The 25865-nt window shown below is 41.3% G+C and overlaps 1 protein-coding gene and 1 long non-coding RNA gene across 7 annotated transcripts in view; one reads left to right on the top strand and one right to left on the bottom strand.

Moving 5' to 3' along the window:
* Nucleotides 1-19486, bottom strand: part of RALGAPA2 (Ral GTPase activating protein catalytic subunit alpha 2) — a 137309-nt gene extending 117823 nt beyond the window's left edge. The window contains exons 1-3 of one of the 5 annotated variants that reach the window (XM_072857639.1): nt 19060-19486; nt 10080-10190; nt 9359-9408 (exon numbers count right to left, since the gene is read on the bottom strand). In XM_072857639.1, the coding sequence (XP_072713740.1) occupies nt 9359-9408; nt 10080-10190; nt 19060-19165 (267 nt within the window). In that variant the 5' untranslated portion in view covers nt 19166-19486. Of the gene's footprint in view, nt 1-7190; nt 7379-9358; nt 9409-10079; nt 10191-11705; nt 11818-18376; nt 18498-19059 lie in introns of those variants that run through there. The other 4 variants (XM_072857638.1, XM_072857642.1, XM_072857641.1 and 1 more) reach the window with 4 other exon arrangements.
* Nucleotides 18859-25865, top strand: part of LOC140649848 (uncharacterized) — a 111380-nt gene continuing 104373 nt past the window's right edge. For both annotated transcript variants that reach the window (XR_012041787.1, XR_012041786.1), the window contains exon 1: nt 18859-19088. This is a non-coding gene — a long non-coding RNA (uncharacterized lncRNA). The remainder of the gene's footprint in view (nt 19089-25865) is intronic.

The following is a 25865-nucleotide window of genomic DNA, read 5'->3' as shown; positions in this document are numbered from 1 at the left end:
ACAGACTTAGGGAACTAGACCTCAGGTCACACAGAGAGACTAGTCTTCCTTCAGATCTTTACCATAGCACATGCTCCCCAAATAGTATTTGGCATTTCTAAAAGTTTACCTGGAATAAAAATATAAATTGGGCACATCCCTTCTACGTTCTTGTTGTATTTTGTTTCAGCGTTACTCCCACAGCTCCCTCCCCAGGACACTGGGGCAGCAGGGACTGAAGGAGCGGGAGGCTGGTGGCCAGAGGTCTAGCTCCCCGTCCATGGGCAGGAGGAATGCGCTTGGGATGAAGGATCTGACTGGCTAAAAATGAGGCCATGATTCACATTTCGGCTTTACCTGTTAGTTAAGGACCACGTTTCTGCCAATCAGATTGCAGGATCCACAGACAAAGAATTATCATTATCCATCTAAATATTAAAAATACTAGCAGCCCACCACTTTTCACGACTATTTCCGACATTAATCTTTACCTAACTCGGCACAGGGCAGCAAGGAGCTTCTAACCTAAATCATGAATACTTCAAGTCACTGCAAGACTGGTGGCACTCTGCATGCAGAGCTTGGTCTGTATCCAGGCACACGTTCGACCCATCACACACCACATGCCCAAAGCGTACAAGGAAAGGCTCCATTAAACAAAACCCTAAGACAAACTGGCAACAAAAAATGGTCTGGATTCAAGTATCGGAACACACTGCAGGGAAGAACCTTCAAACATCTTCATGTTTATTACGGAAAAAACAGCCAAAACCACATATATCTTGTTTCCACTGTTTAAGTCATTATAAGAAGTACAGTAGATCGTTAGAGCAAAACCAATTTCCTTTTACAGGCCACACTAACAAGATACCTTCAGCTTGTCTTTGGATATAAATTCTCTCTCATTTGTTTCAAAACACTACCTTCTGAGAACCAATTGTATTAAACTTCCAAAAAAATCAAGCACCACTTCTGTATCAGTATGTTTTATTAGAAACTTATCAAAATCTGCTAATACTACTAGTGAAAATGCATATGTTAACATATTTCAGATGTGACAGTAAAATTCTTTATTGTAAAACAAAAATTATATTTAGAAAATATATGCCTACTTCACTAAATGTCTGATGTATACTTAAACACCAGGCATGGCATACTCGTGTATTATGAATGAAAGTTTGTGAAAGTAATCTAATGATGTACAAATAAATTTTCCTTAGTTGCCAAAAGAAACAATACATATTTCCCAAGAGCTTCAGCAGTGTTCTTAGAGTAATTTTACAGTTTACGCATTCCCATTGAAGGAAGCTGGGTTTTACTACATCCTCTCTGCAAGATGCAAAGCATGTTAACCGTTATTTGGGAAAGGCCAGAGGCAGGATTACATGCAGTAAAGGCAGCATCTTATATATTACACAATTTCCCCTAAACTTGAACACAGAGTTAACTTCCAGAAGTGAACTATGATAAGCTGTAAGCTGCATAAGCTGATAAGGTGACAAAGCTGCATAATAAAGACCCATTTTGAAAAAGAACTTAGTAACAACTCTTGCATCCAAGCGTTAGCGAATTTTAGGTTATGCCCAGAGAAAACCTGGAAAACAAATGCTGTTGCAGAGTACAACAACCACCTGGAAAAGCAAGCTTAAACTTTAAATTGTTATGAAGCTGGGAGGGTTGGGGAAGAAAAGAACACGCTTACGTTTTTTTTCTTTAAAGAACACAGAACCAAACACCCTTGTCAAGTGACTGAATCAAAACAATTCAAAGGTTGAAATAAATAGTAAGAGGACAGAAGTTCCTCAGGAAAGCTTCCATATCCCAAAATCTTTTCATATAGCAAAAATTGAGACACTTAAGTCATTTCTCATGCTGTTCTCCTTTTCAGCATCTCAAAACCAGGAAAAAAAAACATATGGATGCACTTTGAAAAAATGAAAAGATGTGATTAATCACCTGCATAGTACTACCAAACAGTAAACAGAAGTCATTTTAAAAAAAACAAATTAGATTGCTAGCATCACAGCTACCTAGTGAAGATCTGAAAGCTTTGCAGCAAATTAGAATGAATACAAATAACCTAAATTCATAGTCCACATTTGCTCCTACAATGCAAAAAGAAGTTATCAAGGTTAAAAGTCTACACTATTAAACAAAAACTTCCGAATGTTACGAGTTAATTCAAAGTTACGGCTAGAATGCCTTTTAACTAGTAATTTCACATGCGTGCATTGGAGTCCCCAGACTAAGGTGGTGTTAGTGTGACGTAAGATTGCATAAGTCATGAACAAGCTCCAGTTGTTGTCCTTTCAACTTAGCATTTCCAAGAACATTTTCTACACTCTCCCAAGCCCTGGTGTTCTAAAAAAAACACATATTGCTATTTCTATAAAACAAATGATAGTTTCTTCCACTCCAGCCTAGACGTTTAGCAATACCGCTGTGAATCCAAACTGGCTATTGACATCTTGTTTCTAGTTTCACAGTACACTAATAAGAAATATTTTAAGAAACCCCACAGTGCGAAATAATATTGCTTTTTCAGAAAACACATAGATCTACTTAATGCTTAGTGCTTTCCTGCATCTATATGGTAATCCATTATAGCACACTTGAAATAGAAATTAGGTATTACTACTGATCAACACATCAGGGTATCTGTCAGTTCTTTTAACTGATTATCCATAGTTCTTTTTCTTCTGGACTTCCTGCATGACTAGGAATAATGTTAAGTTTAAATCTTAGTTTACACAGGATGCTGCTTTTTGAGAGCTACATCTCTCTATTTTATCAAAGTAAAATAAAACATACCAAGGTTTGTATTTCAACAGATTCACTCTGACTTAACCAATACTGCAATTTCTTTTAAAAAGTCTTTTATTTTTGCCAACTTTGTGGAATCATATCATGATTGGTAGCTTTGTGCCTATTATTGTGTGCTGCACTACCCTGTTGTACAACGTAGAGAAAGCTAAAGCTGTTATCAAATCTTACACTGAAGATCCTACAGCCTGAATGTTTTCCAGCTTAACTTACACAAAAGTGAGACGATAAGCATTGTTGTTCTGCCTTCCAGAGCTACAAGAAGCTGTTCTGCAACATGCTATGCAGAGTCTCTTGTTAAACAAGAACAAAACCAAATGTGTTCTTGCTGATTGAACATGCTCTCAGAGGCAACGTCAATGACAAGTTCAGAATAATGTTCTTTCCAGGAGAATGAATTCTGAGAAAATAAAAAATAGCTTTTTTGATACAACCGGTACATGATAAGGCACTTCTATTAGTCAGTGGCAGGTGGATCTACTTTAAGTCAAGTCAAATGTAGACTAGCTCTCTTATGCCTCTATGTTCAAGTACTGTTTGGTGGTATCTCCACAAGAGTTTCAGTGTTCAACTACTAAAATCTGCAGTAATTTAGAAATTTTCCAGCAATTACTCACAGATGTAGGTGAAGCCAAGAGCCCAGTGAGTTAGTATGCCTGCAGCAGTTCAATCTAAATCAAGGGATACTCCATTTATTGCATCAATAAATTATTTACAGTTATTCGTTGAGGAAAAATGTCTGCCCAAAGCACGCAAGACACTTATTCTTGCCCTAGGCATAACACTAAACAGTAAGATCTCTGAAGCTGAACATATGCAACATATAGTCAGAATTTACAAGAGAATGCTGTAAGAATAACATCCATGTTATTTTAAGAGCAATAATACATGAACCAATCAGACTTACGGCAGAACAAACTGCAGATGGTTCAAAAAGTAATTTTCTATGTGTAGGAAAGAAGGGCTATAAGCAATTTTATTGTTAGAAACAAATAAGCCCTTTTACTCTATTGAGCTTGAGAATCAGCCAACCAAGTCTGTGTGACAGACTTGAGGTTAAACAGTGGAACTGGTAATCACAGTAGGCACAGGGAACCAACTGAAAAGCTGTAACAGAACCTAGAACCTGAATTTAAAGCTGTGACTCTTAATGGTACTTTGATTTCAAGTGTAAGATAACCCACAGATGGTGAAATTAAGCCACTGAGCTGTACAGACATGAGGAAAATGCAAATAGTAAAAAGAAAGTTAAATACAGGGGATGACCCCAAGAAATGAGAAACCAGGACTTGTGGCAATAAGAACTCAACAATAACTTGGCTTGATTATTCCTTGCAAAGAATTTTACAAGTACTTCTCACATTGGCCAGTTTCAATACACAATTTATTTGTACAGAATTCAATTTTGCTCAGTTTTATTCAAAATGTAGGAAGTAATTAGGAACAACAGCCTAAGATAAGCAAACCACCCTAAGAAATGCTACAGATATAAAAGAACATCCTTTTGCACATTCATAAAAATAGCAACACAGCACTAAGGTCTTTTAGAAGAGTTATGAATCAAAAACTGCTGAAAGTTTCACTGATGCAGGTTTTTATGAAACTGAAAATGACCTGCTAAAAATCACCACTGGCTTTGAGATTTGTTTTAAGCTGCTTACCCAATACTGCTAATTCACACAGTAGTCTATATAAAGTAGACCTACAATGTGGTGGAAGAATTCAATATTTAAAATATCCACAGCAATCTTAGTCCAGAATGAACCAAAGTTATACATTTTAAAAGTTATATTTATGTGCATTACTAGGCAGTACTAAAAAAGAAGCTTATATTCCTAAGCTGCGTCAGTGCATAGAGCTATCTGGTCACCCACCACCACAGCAGGTGTTCCTCTGACAGATGCAGTGTATTTACTGCGTATGGTCTGTAATCTACTTTTCAAAAGGGTTGCTAACAGACTATAGCCAATTATAAACCTATACTGAATTATCATTAGCATTTGCAGAACAAGTAACTTGTGCACATCTGCAGTAATAAATTTAGGCTATACAGCTGCTTCTGTAATCGTTACATTCACATTCTGATAGCAGACCAATCCATGTTTCAATGGATTTATACCACATCTTAATCTTCTGAGTATGTGGCCATTTGTAGTTTATATTTAGATGTGCTTCTAAGGACAACAATACTGTATTAAAACCAGTAGCTACTGCTACAAAATAAAGAGCTCAAAGTATGGTTGGGCAAGTTCTAACAGTTTATTGATTATCATCTCTGGAAAAACTCTCAGTGTTATACAAAAGCCAAAGCAGACCGCAAGTTTGAGCATCTATAATACAAATACTGCAGAGGCTATTAGCATGTTTATATTCTATTTCACATCCACTTAATATTTAAATCCACCTGCTGTGTATGTACCCAGGATACTCCAAATGAGACCTAGGAATGATACATTAAAATTTTGCTGCTGAACTTCTAAGGAAGGTCAAAACAGACCACTCTGTCTATTCCTGCTTGTAACCACAGCTAGCCTCTCCTCATTTCAGCAGGGCAAGAGGCATAAGGGGGAAGGCTAGGCTTGACAGATAAAAGGGTCTAGAAGCATAATCACAGCAAGGCCAGTATGAGTTACATTAGATACCTTTCCAGAGTTACAATTCTGTAGATTCTTAAAAAAACCCTGTGCTTACTCTGTGTCTAGACCCAGGGACTCAACAGTGCTCATAATTTCACCAGGTTCAAGAAACAAGATGTTCCATACAAAGCATGGACTACAGAAATTAAGAGAGTGTGGCATAAACAAACCTCTTCATACAAACTATATGAAAAAACACAGTATGCTTTTATAAATAAGGACCCGTAAAACACAAGGGCACTTTACGTTATATTAATGGGCACTGGTAAAAAACAAACAAGTAAAAACATCCATACTGAGAAGCTTTCAGCATACGTATCATCTGTGGGAGGTGGGAGTACCTAACCCATCTTCTCAGCTACCTACAGAACTGCAGTGAGACCTGAGCTACACTTACAGTATCTGAAAAACTTCTAGCAACAATAGCAGCTACTGTGACTTTGGGAAGCTTTGCTACATTAGAAAGAAGACCTGAAAAATTCTAAGAATAAAATATTTCATACAGTGAAAGTGTTAAATCAGTGTAATGAATTTTATGACTGCATCAGCATAAGAGATGTGGCTGTTCCTAACTAATAAAGAGTAATTCTAGCGAATGGAAAGAAATTGATCTATGTATTATATCAAAACCATCAGTCTGCCCTTGTTTCATTACAGACGCAAAAAAAATGCAGTGTCAGAGGAATCAGTATCTGATGCTGCAAGAAAAAATACTTTACTATAAAAAAAAAATCCAAGCTTTCACAATCAAATGATGGCATAACACTTTTACTGGACCTAGAAAACTTACATAAATGTAGTGCACCTTTCATGAGTTCTGTGACACACAGTGCTCAGCTGACAGCTGTAACAAACAATGCCCCCAAATCGTAGAGAACAGCGATATAAGAAACAATATGAACATGTTCTGAAAATATACTACAAATATGGAGATAACTAAGCCCTACCAGAGAAAAAGCAAATTTGTTTTTCACATCATTTTGGCCTTTTAGCTGAAACAGGGAAAAATAATACTGATAATTAGAGTTGCTGTATCATTTAATGAATATCTATTTGGAAAAAGACAAGGCCAAAGCACCTTAGAGAATATAAAATCAGATCTAAGAACTTTGTAGTATTAACTGTAAAAAAGCACTTTATAAAATGAACTGTTAATCTTTCATATTACTCCTTTTTGATTAATATTTATTCTTTGATTAATGTTGTTTGATGTTATCGTTGAGTGGCCAAGCTATGTAGCTGATGTGTAAAATTAAGACTTCTATAAACTACAACTGAGTGAACTTAGTTTTCAGAGCATTTGCGGAAAAGGCATTTGTTACTTTTGCTTAATATACACACTAGGTGTCACTCAAGAACAGCAGCAAAATACCCACTAAACTATACCAGAAAAGGCAGAAGTCAATTCCTTTCATAAATATTTTTATTGATTTTTAAACTGGTAACCCTCAGCACCTGGATTCAGGATTTGTTAATCGTAAGTAATTACCTATTTAGCTAATTAGAATAAAACTCTAGGAAACCTCTGGCTCACACTGACATGAGATTAAATATGGCGAGCTTAACAATTAGTTTTGTTTCCTATGGCTTACAGTATGAATGTTTAATTATTTGGCATTTATATTTTTTCTTGTCCTGTGTTTAGACTGATGTATTCTTGTTCTGTGTGTTAAAAGGCCCTCTAAAAAGCTGTTTTCCTACAATGCATTAAGTTATCAAGTGTTATGAGTTATAAATGGATTGCAAACTTACTTCCAGGAGATAAACACCATGAAGCAGATCGCTCCAAATTCCACACAAATATCTTAAACGATTTCTTCTTCCTCAAAGTTGATGACAACTAGGCTATAATATAATAAATTCTCCTCAATCTGGACGCAAAGCAACACTTTCTTCATATATAACTATGTATTTTTTTCTTCTTCATGCAGTATGTTCTCCTGTTGTTTTTAAGCGGTATTAAACAGGCAGTTATTAGCCACCCGTTTTCAAGACACAGGAATTTATTCACTTTAACTGGGTGAGCAAGCATTAGCTATTTTTCATTCAATGACATAGCCACAGAAATTTAATTACTTATTCAAGACCACAGAGTAAGTGTATTAATGAGCTCCAATTAAATTGCACAGCCTTGCTCAGTAAATGCGGTGATACCTTTTCCACTGGGGGTGGGGAGAGAGGAGGAGGAGGAACTTCTCCTGCCCCAAACACGGTCCTAGCAGATATATCAGCTCATGTTCTTTGACACTGCCTCATGCAAAATCCTAAAGCAGACTCTTTTACTAATATCATAAGTAGCAGAATACACAATTTTATTTTCAGATTTCAGTCTGAAAATGCAGTCTTGTTGTTAAAGAAGTGAAGGGAGGGAGAAGAAAAGGGAGGTGAACTTGCTACATCATAAAAGTCAGAAGATGAGACCACAAAAATGCAGGATTTCATGTCATCATTTTCATGGCCATTTTTTGTATTACAGGCATGTTAGGCTAAACAGCATAATTCTTAATGCCAATATAGATACTATTCTAACTACTAACTATACATTAATGCAAAAAAATGAAGCCATACACTTCTGAGGTTTTTGGTTTGGGTTGGGGCTTTTTTTCCATTTCTACAGAGAAGAGTAAGAGTTGAGAACATTTAACCTCCGTTTTAATTTCAAATTCCAGAGTCTCATTGAAAGTTTGGGTTTTTTTCTACTACCCTACCAAAAAATAACCCACAACATAAACAAAGATAACATTTCTATGATGCAATACTCAAGTGAAAAGTTAGTAGTTGGATTAACAAAGAGAAATCATCAGAAGATGCGTGTATTTACCCTTAAGAAAGAAATCAGGCCAATTATTTACCTAATGAATTGTTAAAAAAAAAAACAAACCACAAACAACTGAAGGCACCACTTATCTCTGACTTCAGAGCCAGGTAGAGCTTATGCTAAGACTTCTGATGTGCATTATAAAAATTTTTTTACATGTTAGGCTTTCATCTGGCCCAGTGATATTTTCTCACATCCAAATATATTTAGGTAATAACTCTCATTAAAGAAGTCCCTTGGAAAATGATCTATCACAGTCTATTCTTCTTTAAATTAAAGACATCCTAATTTGATTATGCAAAAGTTAACTAGCTAATATTTCCTCCCTAGATGCTGCAAATGCTATGACCGCCAGTGCTGGGAAGAATATGCTTCTGGAAGTAAAAGATGCTCCACTGAATTAAGGAAAAAAAAAAAAAAGTTAAACAAATTAACATTTCACATACTCAGATCAAACTGATATGCAGTAGTTGACAGCTCTTATCCTTTTATTTTCCTTGTGCTGCAAGACCAAATACTGCAATCATAATAGATGTCTCTGACAGGAGGAGAGCCCAAACTCCTGCTGTGACACATTCGAAAAAACCTAACACTGAACTTCATACTGACAAAGCGTAGGGAAAAAGTACTGTTGTTTTCAACTAGCCCCTCATAAAATACAGAAACAAGAACGTATTTAATTATGAAAAAATAAGAAAAAGGACTATTTTGACAGCTTTAGCCTAACAGAGGCTATGCAACTATTGATCACTTGCTCCCAAATTCTACTGAAAAACACCATGACGTTTTCAAAGAGTTGATCCTCAGCTCCTGAGGACAGATATATTACTGTATGATTTTCAAGTCACTTTGATAAAATCTCTTACCTCTGGATATTCATTCAACCAACATTCCCATTGCATAATAAAATTGTTATTGTTGTTGTATCTGACAACTTAATTTACACCCTAGTTCTTTTCTGGTTTTCACCCTGTATAGTCATGGACACCTCCTGTCATTTTGATTGATACCTGGCTTCAGCCCTCATTGTAAAGGTGTAAGTAAGCATATAATGACAATGAGATTTAAAACAAAAATTAGTTTCATGCTATGGAAAACTTACTTCAAAAAGAAAGAGAATGGAGTCCAGCTCCTCCCTTTGCGATTTATTCCCTGCAAGACAGAAAACAATATTGTTGCTGTAAACATATGGTATGAGACAGATGGTGAAATTACACTGCTGTTATTCAACTGAAGTCAAAGATGTTGCACTTGGTTTATTTTTCTTCACCTTTATCTAATATCAAAAGAGCAAGATGTTTCCAAACTTCATCGCCTCTCTCTTGATTATGAATGAGGGACATCTAGAGTCCCAGATCTGCAAGGCATTGTCCTTGTTCTCATCTCCAAGCAAACAGCTATTCCTACTGACACATCTTCAACACTGAGGTTTGTCTGTGGATCTCTGACAATGTCTCAGTCGAACAGACATATGCTTAATTGTAGCGTGAAGGCCTTCAATACTTTGAAACAAGATGACAGAATACATATATAAATGCACAAGACCTGATTTTTGTGCTGAAATGACACTTAGCCATAAAAATGTATTTAGAATTCTTTTCAGTTACTTATGACATTTCAGAGAGCAATTTTCCATGCTTGTCTCTTCTGATACCATAAAATTAAAATATTGATACTAATTAATAATGCATGAAACTATTAATGCAAATATAGATAATTGGGGACTATATAATCATTAGATAAGCTCTAATAGCTCTAATAAGCTTTTGAGAACAGGTCGGGAAAACTGACTCAACAATTGCTGGCAAAACTCTAAAACTTACCTTTTTGTTTCAAGCTATTTTCCAGTGTTACGAAGTTTTCATAGAATATAAAATAAATTTGAGAGTAATTGTTCTCAAAAAATTGTTTCAGGTCACTTCCATCCACAATATCTGAAAAGAGGAACAAATGGAATTATTACACAACATCAGAAAGCTGAAAATTGTTGTCTTCATGCCAATTTAGTACTAGAGAATGAAATAAATGCAATACGAAGCAATTTTAGTGACTTTATTGAATATTCTATACTAAATTGTGATTCCGTCCTTGCAAGTAAAATAGGGAAATTTCCATTTTCATTTAATTCATTAAAGTTTGCAGTGTGGCTTAGGTTCATTTGTTTTTTAAAAAAAATAAAAAAAGATCGGATGTGTCTTAGCTATCTAAGTGGCTTCTGTATCATCAAAACAAGCAGGCACTGTTGGAAAAAACCAAACACCAGCAATGTATTTCTGTATGCAAATTGCAAATCCAGTTCTTAAATTTATCTGACAAGCAGATCAATGCAGAAAACATCATATTTCTAATTCATTTTAAAAAAGAATGGAAACCCATGCATGCATTACTTCCCTAAGCCTTAACTGAGGTCTAAAATTTGAAATAAGTTCATTTTTTAAGAAGAAAAAAATCTAATGTTTTCTAAACCTGACACTTGCAAAACACACTTCATCTGTTTGCTGTTTATTGTAACTGATTTGGTCAAGAAAAGAGATATGATTCCACCCAGCATTAAGAGGATAAAGGGCAAGAACTATTAATAACATGTCTTCTCATTGAAGTTTCATCTCTTAAGAAACCCATTCATTAATCAAAACAACAAAGCTGATTGCAACAAGAAGACCCAATAATATCACACAACTACAGAAGAAAGAATGACTTTAGCCTTGGACAATTTTTTAAATAATAATAATGACACCTTTTCAGTAGTAAGGCTTTGTTTGGTTGCTTGTACTACAGAAACAATTAGTCCATGGAAACTCTTTTACATGATTATTTGTTTCCTACAAACTACTGGTCTTGAATTTGCAAGCTAAGTGCAATTATTCCTCTCTATGAATGCGTTCTGTTAAATACAACTCTAGGAGAAAACAAGGCTTTCATTTACAAGGATTTCATATGAAGGAATGAGATCATTAAAATCTAAACAAAAAGGAAACTTTCCCTTTAAATTGTGAAAGGAGGAGAAAGGAACTGCCTAATCAGAAAAAATAAATTCTCCTTTTCTATAAATGTGGCATTTCAGTGGTGACTCATCTGTTATTCTGATGTAAGCATGCATTCTTACAGCTACATCCTTTTCCTATTGAACTATTTTGTTCCTTATATTCCTTCACAAAATATATAGGAAAAAAATTTCTAACCTTAAAAGAGACCAACAACAATACTCCCATTTACTACCCTAAGAGTAGATATTCACTCGGAAAGTAAAATTTTCTTGCAGTTCTGCATGCAAGTTGTCATCCTGATACCACTGCCCATTTTACTTAAATAATCTGAAACATAACGAATAAGCCACACACCCAATAATTCCAATGCTCAGTCAGAGACACAGCTTTCTTGGGCATTTCACTACCAAATTCCTTATTTTTTGCATGCATTAAGAAAACACCATTTCTGTACTCCTTCACCGTGCACGTGTTCATGGTGACGAGCAGCGGAAAGCAGCGCTGCCCATGAACGCTTCAGCCTGCTGCTCTGGGCGCAGGAGGGGCGGGCGATGTCTTCGCCTGCTAAACCGACCTCTGGCTGGTAGGAGGACCAGCCAAGCTGGTGACAACACCCTTTCCAGCAGTCTCTACGTCACTCCGGGTTGTAGGGAAAGCATCTACAGAGAGGCAGCACCACAGCGAGCACATCTGAGTCTCACACGCTCCTTTTCTGCTCCCTCGCTTCAGCTCTCCCCACGACCCAGCTTCTCCCACCCATTTCACCAAAAGACGATCATCACAGACAGAGACCACGACAAGAAAGACTGCTTCTCAAGAGGATTTACTAAAAGTTGGCAGGAAGCCTAAGACAGTAACTTGGATCACTACTATATATATATATGTTTAACTTGTAGCAGGATAAGGCTCATTCTTCTGTTTTTCAAATAGGAAACAACAGTGAAAGTTTCATGCACTATTTATCATTTAAGATACTACGACAAAATACTGACTTTGGCAAACCACACTGACCAAAGCAGTATTTATAAGCATTCAAGGAAATTAAACAGCAAGGTTGGGATTGAATTGCAGGTATTAGGTTATATTTTTATACTTGTATTTTTATATTTACTGATAAATAGCTCTCGGGTTACTACTGTTGAAAACAGCTACCTAGTGAATTCAAAACTCTGAGCACTAAAATCTAAGGCAAGCTGGCAAACATTATCAGCCATCAGATACATAGTGGCTTTCCAAAACCATGTATAATCTAACTCCATTCCCCAAACAAGAACAAGTGATCCATTCGCTAATGCTTCTGGTTAACACTTCACAGCTTTTACAGCAACCTATAGGAAATAGCAAGATGTTCATGAGGGTACACATGACATTTCTTCGATATACAATATGAAACAGTTGGCTCATTAGATGACTGCAAGTCACCCTTACTTGCCTTACTGCTTAAGCTTAGAGTTTAGGGAAACAAACTACTCAGGTACTATTAAATAAGAATCTGAGTTTATTGCCAAGCTCTCATTACTCTTCCTCATATAAAAAAATCTAGAGGGGACAATAATCGTGTCCTTACCACACCAGCTTTCCTTTTGTTTTTCTGTTAACCACCAAATGTCATTGCAGTCATTTAAGTAGTTAGAAATCCTCCCTTAATTTCATGAGCTTCCAAAGTCATTTGGCTTTATGTTATTTATACAAAGTTCTCTCAACCCTTCGGGGTTTTCTTTATCTCAAGTACTTAAAAAATTAAAGGAGATGAAGAGACAACTTTGCAGTCATACTCTGGTTAATGATAAACTTTTATTACTAGCCTCACCCCAGAAACAACATACAATTTTTACTTACCTTCAAAAAAAAAAAAACAAACAGAACCAAAAAAACCCCCACACTTTTTCAGATTAGAGCTTTAAATGCTAAATAAAAGCCTAAAAGATAATTTTCCTTCATTTTTTCAAAGGAATGTCAGCATGGAAACATACCATTACTAAAAAACCCCTCCAATTTCTAAAATAATTTTAACACCTCAAATTTCACATGAAATCTAAGGAACAATAGCTGTTCTAAATTCAGAAAGAAGTTTGGAAGCATTCACTTTTGAATGTCTCCAAATGAAAATTTCTACCAAGCTTGTATTAATCTAGCTGTACAGAACTGTACAAACCAAGACCGTGCGATAACTAAAAACCTTACTACTCTCCTTTATTATCTCATTTTTGATTGAGGGAGTTAAATGAAAAACATGTTTTTTTCTTAATTTACATATTTTAAAGAAAAAGATTAAGGATTGCACTTGGCAACATAACAAATTTCATATTTAATCTAAACTGAAGTCTGTGCGTAGCCATATCAGGTCTGCCATACATTTGTCCACTGCCCAACAGAGAAAAGGTTAAAAGCAATGGACGTAAGCAGCACCCCACATCTGTTAGCAGCAGTACTCCTAACACATACACCAAAGCACAGACTACTGCCATTTTCCAGTTCAGGATTTAAATGACGGTTTCTTCCACGACACAGCTGAAATATGTGTAAAGTACTATAACTCTGAGAACAGCCCAGCTTTTATGCACGTACCCAGGAGTGAAGTGCCACAGCACGGGCTCTGAAGTGCATGTTATGAATTTGAACACCACCCGGCACCCAGTCTTCTGATGCACAATTTAGTCCATCAGTACACTCAAAAACAAGCATGAGCACATACACGGTCTGACAACCCACCCCAACAAAAGTTCAGGATCAACACAATCCACAAATCTGTAAAACAATTTGGGTTTGGCAACTGCACCAAATCGGGGCTACTTTCAAAACAAGGTTATCATCCTTAAGATTATTCAGTATAAAAAAAATTGAAAATCCAGCCCCTTAATTCAACTTAACTGTTGTCACCATCTTCCCAGCAGCTCGCAGCATATTCAATAGCAGCAATGGGTAAGCTCCCATTTTTTCTTATTTGCAAGTGTAATGTGAATGGTGGTGACCAACTTAAATCACCAGAGATTGTTCATAGAGACTACCTAGAGGATGACTTTATAATTTCCAGCCTTAAACAAATAAAGTTCTCAGGCAAATCACACTCTGAAATTAGTAAGAATAACAATGCCACAAAGAAAAGGCTCATCACTTTCATGAAATAAAAACTTAAAAGTATCATACTTCATCCCATTTTATGCATGAGCAAAGAGTGACATCATCTAGATTACCAGAGAACCACAGCAGACAGTAGCTGTTGTTCCTATTGCACCATTATTCATACAAGATACTGTGTCATGACAGAGCAATTTTTGAAACCAGAAGAAAAATTCAAGGGAAATACACTAAGCCATGGAAAGATGTTAAACTAAGCATCTCAATTGTACCTGAGGAGAAAACATTGAAAGAGATGTTTCAATTAAAAAAAAGACTATTTTTACCCAAGAATAGCCACAGAAACAACATCTTAAAGAGCAGAGATACATTTTTATGCTTAAAAAAGTCCCATAGAAACTACTCTGGCAAACAGTGTACAGGGCTTAATTTATGGCCTGTCAGTGTGAAAGAGCCAAACTTGTACGTGGCCACCGCCATTTATAAGACCATTATTTTTCAAGTCTATACTAAAAAAAGACCACACTATTGACACTTCCACACACTGTATTTGGAAAAAAGTTCCTAATGACTTTATGAAAGTTCTGAAAATTAGTACATCTTTATAGCAATAAAAAAATAAAGGAAATTTTCTGGTCCTTTACCTAACACAAGCAAACATCCACTTTAAAATAATGTTGTTATTCTGGTTAGTGTTTTGTGTTGTCATGCAGGTAGACTACTCCACAGAAGCAGGGACTCAGATCCTAAAGGGCATTATAGACTTGACAGATGTCACAAGCAACACAAATTTAAAGGGAATCTTTTCTTTCAGTTTGGGTATTGGACAAACTTACACAGACGGTAGCTAAGAGACCCAAAGCAATCAAAAACTGGGTGTTATTGATCCTGGTGCTCACACAACCCGTTATTTAGAAATACACATTCCTTTCCCTCATCCTTCCCCTATTATCATCTTTTCTCTGATTTTTATCCTCCTACATCAGTAGGATCTCAGAATAGTAACTGTCATTTTGTTTACAATTTAATTCCTGTGATTTAAAACTAACAAAGGAAGAAAAGATGGCACCTCCTAAGGAAACATAAAAACAGGAACACTTATTTTGAGAACATGTGCCACTATGGCCTGAGCAGAGCAGTTGGGGACAGAGAGTGAAATGACTGGGATGGGAGGTACACTAACATACACACATCCCTGCCCCTGGCCAGCACAAGGAGTGCCACGTCTGGCGGGGGAGGAGAAAAAGGAAAAAAAAAGAAGAAATATCCAACTATTTTTGAGCTTTACTAGCAAAAGCTTTGTTTTCCTTAAATACAGACGTTCTTACCATGTCTTGCTTCATTTTCTGTGCTGAATAATACCATAAAACACTCACTTGCAAGGATATCTGTGAAGATAGTATCTTCAAAAAGCCACTCCCATATTATCTAAAATGTTTACATTGACGTTCTCAAAAGCAGACATCTCAGGAACATAACCAGAGCCTGCTTTGACATAGTCCCTGCAACAAAACGTATCCACTAGAAGACAGACAGCTGTCATATCACAGCACTTCAGCCAATAAGCCACTAACGTGCTACCCAGCCCTCTGGCAGTGATAACAATTTTCACTTAAAGCCAATGTTCAATAATAAATTTAATCAAAAAAAAAGGTCACTATCTCCAAATGTAACAGACACTTGGAAGAAAAGATATTTTCTGAGAAGTGACGGGTGTATTTTTTCCCTCCTCGCCAACTGGGTAATAAGTATCTTTACAGAAAACCACCAAACAACGCTACCTTCAGTACCATCTGCTTTGGGACATAAATTAATTTTGTCACGCTAACAGGCATGTTTTTCCATTTGTTCCACCCGTCAGGTCCGTCACAGGAGCCTGACAACCTCCTCTGTTCTGTACCGGCACTCAAAAACTTAACAATCCCATAAGATGGTATAACCATGAGCCACAGCAAGTCCAATATTTCATCTTAAACTAGTTGTGTCTTGGCTTCAGGCATGTCCTTCCGAGAGGCTGAAAGGGGAACATTAACAGAGAATTGCAATATTTCTTATTTCTTCAGGGCCGTTTATTTTAGTGAGGCTGGTGGAAAAGGAAGAAATGCAAGGGCCGCATGCTCGCACTACAGTCTCTTACACCAATCTCTCTCAGGATGGTTTCACAAAACATTCTAAACCTCGTCTCAAACAAATAATTTCCCAATTTTTTTTTACAATGAAACGACATTATTTTAATACTATTTGTACAGCACATGAGCAATAAGACATAGACAGTTAAAAGGCATATCATAAGGCAGGTAAGGTACCTTTCTCCTGTCTTTTCAAATACCTGCCCTTAGGCACTTAGATACATAGTACGATTTAAAAAAAAAAAGAGATACAAGCAAACAAAATATTTTCTATACCTCCAGAACAAGAAATGTACACATTTGGTCCCCAGAAGGAGATTAACACAAAACTGACCACCAGATTGCTGACTATGGAGATTTTTCACATACACTTACGGAACAGGAGGAATTTATAACCAGAGCAGTCACATACCCTTCACTCACAGCTAACGCCAAAGCAAAGGTTCAATACTGTTCACAGAAAATGCGAAGACTGCAGGTGCTGGGAGCCTCTGACACGCGAGCCTCTCGTCTGACCACCGTGCCTGATGTTGAGAGAACTGCTCTACTTGTGAGTCCAAATCATGAAGCTTAAATATCTACAGATTGGGCATGTTGAACTTGCATGTATTGTTGCACAAAAGATGAGCAAGACCTGGCCACTTTTAGAGCGTGGCTCAAGACCACTTTCGGATTGGTACAACACTTTGTCCACTAATCAATTACCCACAAAAATCTCTTTTTCAGATTAGCTACTTAAATGCAGTAGATCACAGGGGAATAATGTCTTTAAATCAGAATGATGGTTACTCACACCTGTAAGAAACGTGTCCCCAGAAAACCAGCAAGATGCCCATAACAAGCTGAACTATCACAGACTCACTCGCTTCCACCCTCTCAGAGAGTACAACTTTCTCAAAGGGACCATCCCAAGGGAGACTAATCGCTATTCTTCTTGCTCAGGATCATATTCAGGGTCCTCACCACAAAAGCTCCTCACTTTGCTACAGTACATTCAAAACTTCTTTTGTATATTTTCTCCTATCAGTGGAGCGTCACAGGAAAAAGCTTTTAATCTCAAACTCAATCTCAAGCACCACCGATGAGCCCACACTGCAAACCACAGGGAGGTTCCTCATTGCAAGTCTTGCAGCCTGGTGCACGTAGCAGGCGGAGGACTGATGGGGAGCACCTTTGCTCTGCAAGGCCTGAGCTGCTTCCAGGGCACTAACTCTAGCTCCAGGCAACCTTCACACCACCGAGAGGGAGCAAGCACATAGGGGGTCCGAGGGGAACGACACGAATGCTGACCAAGCAGAGGGCAGCTCCTCAGCAGAAGATACAGTGCCCAACTTCTGTTCTCTCTCGATGAGCCACTAACCTCAGGCCCTCTCCTCCGGCCACTTATTTACTTCTCACAGCTCCTAACACAGCATCTTTGAGGCTCCGACATACCTGCCAAACCTGACTGAAACGGTAGACTAAAAAACAATTAGAGTACACAAGAAGTACAAATCGGATCATTTTCTCCTCCTTGTTTCTCAGGAGAACAATCTAAAATGAGATAAATACTAACACTGTCACCGATTCTCCCGAACTGGGACAGTGCGCAAAAGCTCTTAAAAGAGCCTTTTCCTCCTGCAGTCTGCTGACTAACAGAGAACATGAGGCCACCCAAATCCTTGCAAATCATAGCTCACAGCTGGAATACATCAACTGGTTTCAATGTTCAGAAGACCAGGGTTAAGGCTTCAACTGTAAGGTGACATTAGGGAGAGGTTCAACCTTGCCACAGACATGGGAAGGGCATCACAAAATACCATTACATGACGCCCTTTAACGTTTTTTAAAAAAATTTAAAAAATACCCAAACAACAAACCCAAATGAACACAGAGTTTCTATGAATGGATCTTCCAAAGAAGCCTGCAGGAAATATATGTACGTACTATTTCATACCCAGACGACAATGCTGCATCACGAGTATTTTGACACCGGGCGACACAAGTTTCCAAAGCCAGGAGCAGCAAAACGCACCAGTAACATTCTCTAACAGCTCCTGTAACTCTGAAGGGACACGCGCTGCTACCTTTCCACAGCTATAACCAGGAGAGCTTACAGAGCTCCCCGAACCTGCAAAGGAAGCTTGAAGAAAGCTGAGGAAACCCAAGGCAGAAAAGGGTACCCTCCACAAGGGTTGCCTACGAGAATTTTTTGTCACTCAGTTTTACTCTTGTTTTGAGGACAACTCTTACCCAGCCACCCCAAACAGCATTATAAAATGGTTCTATTGTATCTGCATGGTATCTATTATAAAACAGATCAGCGCGTCCAGCGAACCGCCCGCGGCTCCGAGGTCTGCCCCGGCGACCCGCGGGTGCCGCCGCCAGCAGCTCCTCCCTGAGGCGAAGAGCGGCTCCCTCCCGCGCTTCCCGCGCCCCCGCTCGCTCCCCTGCCCGGGCTCTCCCCGGCCGCCCTCACGGCGGGCTGCGGCTGCACGGGGGGCGACGCGACAGCGAGAAGCCCAGAGGGGAGCCAGGGGGCGGGGGGCTCCCCGCCCCGCCCCGCCCCCCGCGCCCCTCACGGCGCGGCGGGAAACGGGTCAGCGCCCCGCCGGCCGCCCCCCACTCACCCAGCAGCGCCCGGAGGTGCTTCAGGCGGGTGAGTACGTCCCGCTTGGGGTCCAGCGCCTTCTGGGTGGATTTCCTGACATCGGCGTGGCCCTTCCTGGAGAACATCCCGGCTCGGGGGGGGGCGGGCGGCACCCGCCGGCTGAGGGGAAGGGGCTCCCCTCGGGGCCGCGGCGGGTGCGGGCCGCGCGCGGCCGCTGTCCGCGCGAGGGGCTGAGGGCCCGGCGGCCGGGCAGGTGCGGGGGACGGGCGGCCACAGCCCCGCCCGCTACGGCCGCGCCGCCCCGGGCCGCGGGGAGGGAGGGCAGAGGATGGGAGCGTCCCCGCCGGGCGACCGAGCTCGCCGCCCTCCGCCGCCGCACGGGTGGGCGTGCCAGCACGGAACCGGCCGGCCCCGCCGCCGGCTGACCGCCCCCCGCCCGGGCCGCCGCACTGCGCAGCCGCGCCGTCCCCTGCGCGGGAAGACTACGGCCCCCGGCGCGCCTCGCGGCAGGCGGCTCCGCGCGGGGCACGCCGGGGGCTGGAGGCGCCGCGGCTCGCGGGGCGCCGTTGCCTTTCACGTCACCCTGGCGTCGCCCTGACGTCACGCCCCAGAGCCTCCCCGCCGAGGCGGCCGTCGTGCGTCAGCCCCGCTGGCGCTGGCGCTCTGTAGGGGCTGGAAGAGCTCGAGCCCCGCGGGTACCTCACGCTCTGCGGCACCCGCAGGGCCCCCTGCCCCCGGGGGCTGCCGCTCCCCACGGGCGGGCCCGGCCGTGGCCTGCCGGCACCCCCGGGGCCTTTCGGCACCGACTTCGGGCCTCCAGCTTAGCACCCGGGCCGTTTCTCTCCAGGCGCTGAGGCCACGGCCCTCCGGCAGCGCCGACCGTGGTCGGTGAGACCAGCAGAGGTGGCGGTGCCGAGGCCGCCGCGGGCGGAAGGGCCAGCTCTGTGCGGGGCTCGGGCGGCGTGGCCAGGGCAGGAGTGCCAGCGAGGCGCGGCGGGGCTGGGAGAGCTGCGCGAATGCCGGAGGCAGGGCGGTGCGCCGGCGTGTTTGAGATGGACACGGCGCTGGCAGCTGGCGCCCTGCTACGCTCGGTTTTATTTGTGGGAAAAACCTTCATGTTTTGAATAACTGCACTGGAAATATGTAAATAGTAAGTGCTGTCTTTGCTCCCGTGACGCATAGGGAAGGTAGAAGGCTGAGCAGGTTGGTAGCTACACAACAAGAGCAGGATTTACCCCAGAGTTGGAAGCCAGCAGGGTTTTGGTTAAAGGCCCTCACATCCTCTTGGTAAAAATCCTGGGTAGAATGGTAAATTTCAATAAGTTCCAAGGCAGGATGAGGTCCTGCAAAAGAAAACAATGTGTTTCAGAGAAATAAATTGCACGTATACTTCTCAGGTTTTAACAAAATCATTTTAAAATTAATTTACATGTCATACATTTATAGAAAATATTTTTCAGCCATGAATCATTGTAGGAAAATAAAATGTCACAGAATTACTATTGTTAGGACCGGAAAATATATCAGTGCCTCATCTCGCTTCCTGTGAGCCCTCTCAGGGATCGTTTCTTCTGCGAAGGCCTGGAGTCACCAAAGCAACACAACAACAAGCCCTAAACACGTCCCGCTAGCGAAAGGACAGTCCCAGCTTCTCCGCAGCAGGGACACCACCCCTGGGATGGCCACATGGCAAGCGAGAGCAGGGAACTGGTCTGGGTGAAAATTAACCTGGCAAAATAAACAAATAAATGAGAAAGCAGTGGGAGTTTGTGGTGGAAGGGGGTTGTAGTCGGTGCTCGTGGGTGCTGCTGGTTGCACGATGTGGTTGTGACCGCAGCACAGCTTTCCCACCTTTGAAGCACAGCTGGATTCTGGAAGGTGGAGAGCAAGGGCTGGCCGTGTCTCATACTGCTGCCCTGTAGAGCCACCAAATCTTGTGGCATTCTTGCTGCTCTTTAAGAATTTGCTTGCAGGAGTCATAGGAAGAGGAATAGTGCTGACACGCAGCATTGTTTTTAAAAAACTTTAATCCTTTTCCTTATACAAAAAAGTTGAACGCATGACCTTGGAATCGAACACAGAGAATTTATTGTCACGTAATAGTCTATTGTTGTGGAGCCTATTTGAGGCTTACAGTAATTCATATTGCATACTCTTCCCATAACACTGTTACACAACGTCTCATTCTAGAAAAGTTATAAATCTTTAACAATTGTCTAAGATTTTTGGTCATGTGTTGCAAATTGAGTATCTGCAGCTTCCTGAGAAGAGCGAATTGGGTCATTCCAGCTTTTCCTTTTCATTGCCACAAGTCAATATATGCAGTTGGCTGAGGAAGCACATGGCTAAAATCTTGGCTTGCTCTTTTCTTTTTTCTTTTTTTTTTCCCTTCCCTTTTATTTTAATTGACTTAGAAAAACAACGACTTTCAGTTTGTCTCTTCTGGCAATTTCTGATCATTCCATGTTTTTGTCTTTTTCCGCTTCGTTAAAAAAAATTAAAAAATCACTGTTATTGCAGGTAAAACAATTGTGATTATATAGCTGCTCTAATGTCTAATAACTTTTGTGGTAACTAGGAAAGCATTTTGGTGCTCAGCACCTAACTGCATAGCTTTAGGCACTCGCTGTTCCGAAGTTTGCCAGAAATTCTTCTCGTGAAAAGCCCCACAGAATATAGAGTTCATGACTTGAATTGCGGTGCTCTAGGAGGGCAGTCCTTTCTCTCTCTGTTAGGCCCTGGGAAATGTGGTCACGTGAAGAGCTCAGTGAGTCAGCATCATTTAACATTAGCATAATTAGAGTGGGTTTGCTTTTTTGTTTTTACTTGTGTGCTTTAATCATGGAATTAAGGTTAGTTAAACTCAGTTCTTGTGCATCAGTGAGATGCGGAGATGAAAAAGTGCCTCTGATGCTGTATGTAGATGGTACGGAGTTAATTCACTGTTGGGCAGGACACTCATATCTGGAGGTTGGAGGGTTGACACTGGTGAGCGAATGTGTTGTGATATGCAGCTGCAAGCAACCAGAGGAGGTTTGAAGACCGCCGCCTTGCTTCCAGCAGTGTTGAAAAGCCTAGTACAGGGCACGTGGACCACATTCAACCCTGCTGCCATTACAGTTGAAGTGTTAATGTGCTTTCTGCTTCAGTGAGGACTAAATCTGATCTCTCTATCACTAGTGACTCTTCTGAAGTAAGAAATAAGCAGGCTGGTAAAGGGACAAACATTGACATAATTCTGTGGATTCCTGTGAGAAGGGGTTTTGGCCACTTGGCTGCAACAAGGAAAACGTCAAAGCTCCCAGAAATTAAGACACTTCCTAGTTTTCAGAGCGCATATTACTTGGAAATACACAGTCTAATAAAAGCTTTTAAAAATGGAAGGTATCCTAAAGATTTCTGACAGTTTTCCTGTTTATTTTTGATACGCCTTTGCATTAGCTGAATCGTCACAGTACAAAACTAAATGATGAACCACGGATGTTATAACTCGCATTTTCTTCTGCATGTCATGTGTCATATAACATGAGACAATATTTTGTTCTGCATGTAAATGCATCACCATACATTGGCTAATCTTCATGGTCTAAAATTCCCTTGTCTTTTATTAAGAACAAGCAGTCAGTATAGCAGCAAGGTGAAAACCCATTTAACAGTTTCTGCTCTGAGTTTTAGGTAAGCAAATACAACCGAATGAATATGTGTCTTTAGGAACTCGGAATTATATGCAACTGACCTTTAACCTATTAGTTAAAATATCATAAAATATAACTTTTCAAATGATTCATGCATGAGTTGATGTAGCATAATGCAAACCAGAAATCCCAGTAAGCTTGCAGCAATGATTTCAGCCTGTATAGGGGAACCACTTGTAAAATCCTATGACTTGTGTTTTCTAACAATGTAACGGTTGCAATTTCCCAGAAAGTCAGATGATGCATTTCCGAAAGTTGATGCTTAAGGTAGAATAATTTCCTGAAAGACATTTGGTCATTCAGCTTTCGGGATCTGAAGTAAAATCTATATAAAGCGGTCATTTAAGGGGACAAAGCAGTAATCACTTGTCCCAGAACTGAATTTTTAAAGGTCACAGCACAATGTGACGTCCAAAGTGAGTTGAACGTACAAACATAAGCACGGCAGCGGTGCGAATGGATTCAGTATTCATTTAGATAAATCACTGCCTTGTGCAGGAATCTGCCTTTTTAGCTGTGTGTTCATTTGGGTAATGTGGTGGGCAGAGCCCCACTCGTGCTGGCTCCGGTGGAGGAAGGCCCACATCACATCAGTACGGGGGAGATTTCTGGGAAGTCGTAGCAGAGCCCAGACCCCACAGACAAAAGGGAAAATGATGACCTTGAAAATAATGTCGCTGCTGTGCCTGCCCTGAGGAGGAAAGCCTGCCTACTGGTCTCAGCCCCTCTTGGCTGTATGCGGTCTTGCTGCTGCAGAGAGCTACTGGAGAAGTTGCTATTTCAGGCACCCATTGCATATAAGCAGTACGGGTAAGGGGCAGCGCATTTCCAGTCTAAAATAGAATAGTCTAAATTATTAATATGCGTTTACGCTACGGCCAGGCATGCTATCCCTGAATTGCACAGCTCATGCGTTTTGTTCCTCCCCTCTTGGAAGCAGCGTGGTACTTCCAGGGAGTAAGGGGGTCACGCCGGCAGCGACAGCCCCGCAGCTGGCATGGCCCCTGCTTCTTCCCGCAGCCGGTCCGTGCCACTGGCGCTCAGTGCCTGCCTTTGCACCCTCTAGGACGCTGCGAGGGATGCACGGGTCAGGGGAGCAGAAGCAAAGCGCGCAGTATGGGTCTTCGGTCGTGTTTTCTGCACTTGCTTGTGGGCGGCCAGCTGCCCGGGCATGGGCTGTCGGCTAATGGGAGCCCTCGAAGCAGCAGCAGGACACGTCCCCTGGGCATTTTCTGCTGGAGCGAGTTGCTGAGGCACGGATCACGTGAAGGGGAGGATGCTGAGCAGTGCTGTCCCCGGAGAGTTCTGCCTTGGAAAGGAAAAGGCTTCCTGAAATGCTCCAAGACACAAAAGCTGCAGGTCCACTGCTGCACCCTCCGAGGGGGGACGTTTTCCCACACCCCGCACGTCCACTTGCTTGCACCTCTTCCCAATGTCAGGCGTGCCCAAGGCCTGAGCACTGTCCGAAGCACAGAGGAAAAGGTCAGCAAGGTCTCAAGCCCGAATAGAGCCACGTGCCTGCGCAGGGATGCCTCTCCTGCCCCGGGACTGTCCGTTTGCTGTGGGTGGAGAGTGACCTCGCAAGGGACCAAGGCAGCACCTCTTATGATCCTTCTAGAGGCCACTCCATGGCAGCAGGGGCTGGTCTGGTGCTGGCTCCTGGAAGCCACAACCTGCCGGTCGTTGTGCCTTACGCACTCGGCTCGCCACAGACAACTGACCCAAGATCTGAGGGTACAAGCAGATGTCCCACATTGTCCTCGTTCAGTCTCTAAATTTCTTTCTGATGCCTTGTGTGAGAGCGTGGCAGTCCTGAGGAGTGAAGGCTAGCTATGGGTCTCAGGGGTTTGCTTATCGTCATCTTGAAGACATGCTTAATTTCTAAATTTCACATCAGAAAGATGACACAAATCACATTTCGATGGTCAGAGAGCAGTGACTTACCACAGCATATAACAAAATGTATCGAACAGAATCATAGTCAAAGTAATAAAAAACCAGGATGTGCCTCATTTGCTCTAATCATTTGACTATGGTGGGCCAGGAGAACCAGGAGTTGGCCTGCGTTTCTGTGCTCTTAATGCATTAAGCTCTTTAGTCACAGCAGGGTGGAATCTCTGTCCTGTTTTCTTACCTGCCGTAAGCAAGGGCAGGCGGTGGTAAGAAACTCTGCCTCTTGCTGCAGAGTTTGTGGAAAGGTGAAACCTGCTGCTGCAGCTGTAAATACGGCCGCCTGAATTTCACTGGACTTGATGAACAGGCAAGGTGACTTTTCTTGTTGAGTCTGAAATGTTAATGACAGAGATTAAATTACGGAACTCGTTGCTTATTTGTGTCAATATGACATTTCATAATGAGCCCAGGAAAAAGGGTAGGGGAAAAGCACATGAGAGACTTGCCTCCTAAATAACATACAGGTGAGATAATCATTTCCTTAGCATAGGATGCCTGTACTGATTATTTGTCCTTCAGACCAAATGCTTCAAATTGTATTTAGAAAGGTTATTTTTGTGTCCTGTTGCATATCCTTGGTCTGACACATCCGTTACGGCACACTAGCTTCTTATTCCTGCCTTTGAATCAACTCACTTGATGCTTCCCAACTTAGGTGCAGTGTGTGGTTGCTTGGCAAAGCTTTGGTACTGTGCCAGCGTGCTGCGTATGGAAATGAGACTCCGCTTCCTCGGTCTTGATATGACTAAGCTTGTGTAAAAGATTTCTCCAGCTGGCTCTGAGTTCGATGGGTTTATTTTCCTAACGGTGTTCCTATAGGGTATGCAGGCAGGGGTCCCTGCACCTACAGGGTACTGTTTTAGACTCAAAGCCATATGGTTAGTGCTTAATTTCTAATATACACCTGACTTTTCCTAAGTCTGGATCGTGCAAACTGCCTTCCGTGGATCAACTTCTGCAAAGGTTTGGCGTTTTGCTGGGTTTATGAAAGCAAAGGCACCTCGTCCATTTACACTTGCTGAGGGTCTCCCCCAGTGACTCTCATCTGGCAACCGAAGGGTTTCTTATTGTCCCTTTGCCTGTTGCAGATGAATTAATGAAAGACACAGATGCTGAAGCGTCGGAGGGGCTGGCAATGCAAAGGAAGTCAGGAGAGGTGCACCCACTGCCGCAGCTT

Source organism: Ciconia boyciana, chromosome 3 (genome assembly GCF_034638445.1).
Source record: "Ciconia boyciana chromosome 3, ASM3463844v1, whole genome shotgun sequence".
Taxonomy (NCBI): domain Eukaryota; kingdom Metazoa; phylum Chordata; class Aves; order Ciconiiformes; family Ciconiidae; genus Ciconia; species Ciconia boyciana.
This window is presented reverse-complemented; position numbering and strand designations above follow the sequence as displayed.